Source organism: Gossypium hirsutum, unplaced genomic scaffold, assembly GCF_007990345.1.
Source record: "Gossypium hirsutum isolate 1008001.06 unplaced genomic scaffold, Gossypium_hirsutum_v2.1 scaffold_1400, whole genome shotgun sequence".
NCBI lineage: Eukaryota > Viridiplantae > Streptophyta > Magnoliopsida > Malvales > Malvaceae > Gossypium > Gossypium hirsutum.
Window position 1 is genome coordinate 1 of NW_024403603.1, and position 6,982 is coordinate 6,982.

At 32.7% G+C, this 6,982-nt stretch overlaps 1 protein-coding gene across 1 annotated transcript; it reads right to left on the reverse strand.

Annotated features, from left to right (window-relative positions):
* Positions 1-3,367: 3,367 nt before the first annotated feature.
* LOC107919049 (benzyl alcohol O-benzoyltransferase) lies at positions 3,368-6,151 on the reverse strand. The gene is made up of 2 exons (XM_016848579.1): positions 5,663-6,151; positions 3,368-4,532 (listed from the first exon to the last, which is right to left on the reverse strand). The coding sequence occupies exons 1-2, from the start codon at positions 6,110-6,112 to the stop codon at positions 3,636-3,638; spliced, it is 1,347 nt and encodes a 448-aa protein (XP_016704068.1). The 5' UTR covers positions 6,113-6,151; the 3' UTR covers positions 3,368-3,635.
* Between the last annotated feature and the right edge of the window lie 831 nt (positions 6,152-6,982).

Below are 6,982 nucleotides of genomic sequence, written 5' to 3' on the forward strand. Positions count from 1 at the left end.
TAGGTTGAACCAAATAAAATAGAGATCTCGTTCCGCTCCGGAAACACATCGGGATATCATAGTGTTCACAGAATCTTTCCTGAATGTTAAGTCAAATAGTATGCAATTAAGTTCATTGACAATATAATGTTCTCTCATAACATTATTACTCAGTTCACTTTCCTTCATAGTTTGAGTGGAAGAACATCCCGCGAAGTGAATGGTTTCCGAGTCAATCAGGTGGTTAAAATATAATGCGTTCCTCTCAACGGATTAGATTTCATACAAATTCGTGAGAGATTGAGAGAACGCAAATGTGATATGTATTCCTCATTACATTATGCTTGCTAGGACATAATCCTTCGAGGGAAATGTGAATATTTCGGACTTCTTACTAACATAATTAAGTTGGATTTACGGCAATGGAGTTGTCTTATTTTGAGGTATTAGGCCGATGTATACTGCTCGTGGATTAAGCAGATCAATTGGGTTTCACATGGTGAACTTCGATCGATTGATTCACCAGGACAATATTGATTGATGAGCTGTATGTATTTTCTTCTCAAGTCAAACAGTTTTTTACTAAAAAGATCCAACTGATGAGGGTTGGTACGTTGTACTCCGTAACATCCCTAGAGACTTGTTTGACATGGGCAGTGGAAGTAGAGATGGCATTGACGACGAACACAAACTTTGCCCTTTCCAGAACAAAACTTAAATGAAAACATCCCTAGTACTAGTACACATTTCAATGGGTCCACCAGGATACAGATGAAGATGTTTACGATTATAATGTAGTAAGCTTTTACGATTATTTAATTATACGTAATATCATAATATAAATATTGGTCTTTTATATATTTTGACTATTTTATATGTGCTATTATTGTTGTATTGTATACTAAGTTTTCACTATTTTATTTGTATTACAGATAATGCCTAGAAGGAAGTGCGAGAGCTAAGCATTGTTCAAGGTACTCCAAACTCGGCGGGTACAAACAGCACTGAACAACAGACTGCTGTTGGATCTTCGAATGTCCCGACTACACCTGAAGAACCAATAGAAGTTCAAAGTAAATTAACATTTATTTACATGCGTGTTGACTTTTTGTTTATTTATTTTTAAAATTCTTATATTACAATATAACAATTTTCAGCTGAAATTGGTGGGACGCGGAGAGTTCGAGGACGTACGCTACTAAGGGATTTATACAAGCTAGATCCAGTCGAGCATGTCCAAGTATGCAGTAATAGCTTTGATCAACCTGTTGGATCAGAAGCTTGCCTTCTAGCAGGGTACTTGGGCATTCTAGCACGGAATGCAAATATGTTGCCAATTAACTACGAGTCATGGCATAAAATGCCCGAGAGTAACAAGAACCAAGCTCTCGATCAGATTAAGGTAACAAAACGTTAGTGTCATTTATAGTACTTGGGTTTAGTTTCATTTATATTTCTTTCTTAACTTGTGTTTTTTGTAGGCGAGATTTGCTCTAGAGGTCTCCGATGCTTATGTAAAGAAGGCATTGGGAAAAAGATGGAGAGACCATAAGAGAACTTTAAAGAGAGACTACTTTAAGACCAAAACAACACTCGATGAGAGATTACAAAATGTCCCACTGGGAATGCTGAGGTACCAATGGGAAGAGGTCGTTAGATTTTGGACTTCGAAGAAAGGAGAGGTATGTGTTACTACAAAATCTTGTAATTATTTTGGTTTATAGTATTCACTAATTAACATATTAATAATTTCATAACGTAGGATCGTGAGCAAGTTGGAAAAGTAGTAGGCAGAAACAAAAATTCACTCACACAGCTGGCTCGAGAAGTTTTGCTTGTGTAGCTCAGGTCGAGGTATTTTGATTTTTTAATACTGTCAGATATATATTACTTTCTATCAATTACTGTATTGTAGGACTGTCTCGGTCAAAATTTGACGTCTTTAATTTTTGAATACAAGAGAAAGATGAACCTATGATCCTGAAGCTGCAAATTTGGTAGTTTGTTATCATTTGATTGTTTTATTTTTTTTTTTTTTCTATTGGTTTATTTTTTGTATATTTTTATTATGTTGCATTTGTTTTTTTTATAGATTGCGTTCTACTATGTGATTTATTTATTAGGAAATTAAAGATAAAAGGCGGAGTCGATGCGATGCTTCCGTGATAGTTCTGTTATATTGACGACATTGATAACCGGATTATCATTGAAGTTTTGGGTCTTGAAGGTATGCGGTTCGGTTTCAGTATCTTTTGTTAACCCATCCCAATATTTCGGATCTAGCTCGCAACAATACATACCTTCTGGGAGTCAGGCTCAAGCTAAAGTCCAGAAGTTAAGAGATCAGATGGCTCAGATGCAAGCGACAACAGTTGAGGTTCAACGAAAGTATGAAGACCTCCAGCTGCAGTTTCAAGCAGATGCGGCAGCGAGGGAAGCAAGGGAAGCAGAGTAGCATAGAAAGTACGATGACCTCCAGCAGCAGCTTCAGAATATGATGAAGATGTTTACCCTACAGTTGCCGTCTTAGACTATCGTGTAAATATTTTTATCATTTTGACTTTTAATTATCATTTTAACTTTTATCATTTTTGTAAGAATAATACGAATTTTATTTTATTTATTGATATTTATTATATATTATTCGTTTAATTTTAAATCTTATATAGATTTATTACTTTCGGTTGGTTTTGATTTGATTTTTTTCTGATTTGTTTTTACAGGAGGGCAGAAAATATAAAAAATAAAATTCACAAATCTGCCAAAATTAGCGGCGTTTTTTAAAAAAGCGCCGTTAAAGGTCGTTGTCATTAGCGGCGTTTGTAGAAAAAATCACCGCTAAAGGTCAAGGTCTTTAGCGGCGCTTGTGGAAAGAGTTCCGCTAAAGGTCAGGGTCTTTAGCGGCGATTGTAGGAAAAGCGCCGCTAAAGATCAGGGTCTTTAGCGGCGTTTGTCGAACAAGTGCTGCTAAAGGTCATGGTCTTTAGTGGCGCAATCCCAAAACACCGCTAAAAGTCATGACCTTTAGCGGCGTTTATTTCAAAAAACGCCGCTATAGGTAGCGACGCTCTCATTAGCGGTGTTTTTTTCGGCACTTCTAAAACGCTGCAATTGCTTTTAGCGCCGCTAAAAGCCTGTTTTGGTGTAGTGACAGAATACGCTGGTAATTAACTCAATAAGGCATACTCAAACAATTAGCCACATAAAGGTTTAACATTCCTAATAATTGAGGGGGGCAGAAATTGGCTTGAAGAAAATTTTAGAAAACACAAAATTTGATATGGACAAAATTTAGTGATTACAGATATTATAATTATATATGAATTAAAGTTAATATTTAATTTTACTCAATTAAAATAAAATCCATATCCTTACCCAATAACTAATATTTGTGGCAACAAGCAAACAATTTTATTGCATGTAAATTTTAATCGATATATTACACATCAAAGAAACAATCAGAGGATAAAAAATTTACAAGCTGATAATGCAATTAACCAAGCTAAAAGATCTTCAACTCTACACAATTCACTGCTTGGCATACGTAACATGAAATATTTTGAATCTTTTGAGAAATACCAATCATTGCATAATAGGATTACACATTTATTTGTAGAAATTCAAATTTAATAAAAAAAAGGGTTTAGAGTATGTTATTATATATCAGCATGAACTGTTGGTTCATCCTTCATCATGTCTTCTAACTCCTTAACAAAACTTTTCATAGTGGAGGCTGGCAGACAAACTGGAACTATGATTTCATCCTCCCCTTTCTTATTCTTGGATGGTATATAAAAGCTTATTAGCTCCCAACAAGTTTCTGGTCCCATAAAGACCGCTTCACCCCATCCAAAATCAACCTCTTTAAACTTTGCTCGCGTTAAATCCGACACGATGTAGGATCCCACCAATTTAACATTTGGTCGACCTCTAGTGACCAATAAATCCATTGTTGATTTCATGTACTCCTCCGTTACCTTTGTCTTGGCTTGTTTCACTAGCTTTAATGCATATGCTAGTGGGTTTTGGGTTAGCTTTCCAACGCTTGATGAAGCCATAGGGAAGCCAAGTGCATTCCCATAATATCCCAATGGCAAAGGAGGCTTGAACTTGAAACGAGCATTAACGATGCAAATAAGGCGAACATCTTCGTTTGGATCGAGTTTCAAAGCTTTCGTACGACAGCGCCATAAGCATGCAGATAAGATATCAAATGTTGAACAACGGAGGTTGTGGGGGACAAATCTACGGAGTGATGAAATATGAGATTGTCTAAATAAAAATGAACAACAAACCAAGTTGTCTGTCGGAATAATTGTTCCGTTTTCTGGACCTGAAGTATTGTGAGAGTATTCCTCGTGCTGATATGTTATGAGTGGTGAATCTCGAGCACTCAAGAGATGCCTTTCCCAAACTGGTGGCGTTGAGGGAACAAGTGCACCACGTGCTATCTCTCCTATGGCAGTCATGAATTGGGAGAGGCCAGTTCCGTCGGCCATTGTGTGGTTAAACCGATGTGCAAAGATGAAGCCACCACATTTCAACCGTGTTACCTACTCAAATATATATAAGCTAGAGTATGTCATACTCACGACCTAGGTAAAAAAATAAAAATGTATATTTATAAAAAAAGATATGTAAGAAATAAAGGAGGTTTTGCTTGAAACAAAAAAATTGAGGGTATAGAGATCTTGATTTTTTAAGTTCAAATCCTACCATTTGCAAATTAATTTTAGGTTTAAATTATTTTTTTGTAAATTTTATAAAAAAATTATAAAAGATAAAAAAACCCTAATAATATTTATTTTTTATATAAAATACTTTTTAGTCTATTCTAAATTAAGTTGGTGTGGATTAGTTCATGGCATCAATTAAATTAGAGACTTAAACACCTCAAAGTTTTATTTTTCAATTTAATCCATAACTTTAGGTTTTAATCTTTAGCACCATCATATAATTTATACAATTCAGTCTTATAATATTTTCTTTTTATTTGTTTAATTCAGCCATTGGATTGCGGTTATAGGTTTATCCATTCCTTAAATTTGGTCTTTGATCCGGTTTTAAACATATTAATTAAAATTTAATTGAATACATAAATTATTAATTTTAGAAAAAATTTAAGAAATCTACTATTTTTAAAACTTAATTTTAAAAATATATTTACCAACATATTTTATAATATAAGTAATGTTAAAAAGTTTAAAGAGTTTTATAACAACATTTTTATAAATAGATGAAAAATCACATTTTAAATTACTTTTAAAATAATATAAATTTTAAATTTCATAATTTATAATCACTGTTAAAAGTTTTAGAATAACATAATTTATAATCATTAAATTAAATTTTTTGTTAAATAGTATTTAGATAATGTTTTATAATTCTTAAAAGCATTGAATTTATAGCTGTTTTAATTATTGTTTCACTTATTGGTTTTAACAATATTTTTTTGAATAGTCAATTTGTATTTTTTTTCATATATTCATAAAATCTATAAAAATAAATAATATTTAATACATTTTAATTGATATACATAGTCAATCCCTACACCCCATAAGTAAAAAAAAACTAATATATATGATATGTAAAAAAATAATATAGTTTGATGTTAGTAAAGTGGATTACTTCTTACATGTTCGTATAAATTAGAGAAGAATAAAGTTTAAAAAAAAACAAATACCTGGATTAACAACAATGGAGAATTTAGCAAACCGTTGGAACCAGGGACATCGTAAAGAAGCTCCTCTGCACAAGGAAATGGTGGGTAAAGCTCGTCACCAAAGTCCACCAACGAAACATCAGCATCAGCCTCAATAAACAAGACACCTTCACCAGTGCAATCAACTATGAGCTTGCGGTTAGGTCCTTCCCTTAATCTACCAGCAAATGGATAATAAAACACCAGAGCTTTAGCCAATGCCTCCTTAATGACCTTAGCAGGATCCTGCCCTTTCATGGAGAGGTTGCTCTGGTGAAAATGGAACCCTCGGACATGGAATCGGTGGCCCTCTTGATCATCAACGTCTGAGAGTGGTTTACACTCATGAGGAGTTGGCTCACATGGGACGACGAGCTCAGCTTCTTGCCTACGGACTGTAAACACTAGAGATTTGGATGGTAACAATGCCATGTTCTAAATGCGATAGAAATTTCTTTTCCCTTTCTCCTTTACATTCAATCAATGTTCCTTATGGGATTTTATAGTGTGAGTTACAAAGACATGTTGGCTATATAATATATATTTGAATTAACTATGTTGTACATATGGTTTACTTTAGAAGTTGACAATCACTTGGCAGCTGGAATCTTTCTTAACTTAGCCAGCAACCACTAATGTTTGTTTTTGAGGGACACCAACCTCTGATGTTGAATCTAGTTTTTACGTACAGGTTTTTATAGTACAAGTTGTCACCAATTGTCTACTAAGCACTTTTCAAAATTAAGGTTCTTTAAATCATTGGGATATAGTTTAGGCTATGAAAATGAACAAATTATCTTAATATCTCATTACTTTTGCTTTTTATAATTTATCTAAATTTGAAATTGATTTTCACATGTAACTTTTTATTTTTTATTTTTTAAATTTTGTAAGCACTGTGATTAGAAATGGTAATGAATTAATTGGGTTTGACATTAATATTATACATAGGGTTTAAATTTAGTCAGGTGTAAAGTATGAGCTTGAAATTATGCTTTGATTGTCTATATTTATAAATGGTTAGTTCCAACTCATTTATCCATCATATTATTTTCTTAATTGTTTAAAATATATATTATTTTTATTTAATATTTAATAATTTTATGTACTATCATCATATATTTTTATTTTATGAAATTTATAAATATAAATAGCCTGAATTTTTTAAATATTTACATTACATGGAAAAAAACATTATATTATCTATCTATATATTATATAAAACACGTGTTTGAGAAAACATTTGAATTGATAAAAATACTCTTCATTGTTGATTATATTATTAAATTAAAATTAGAATAA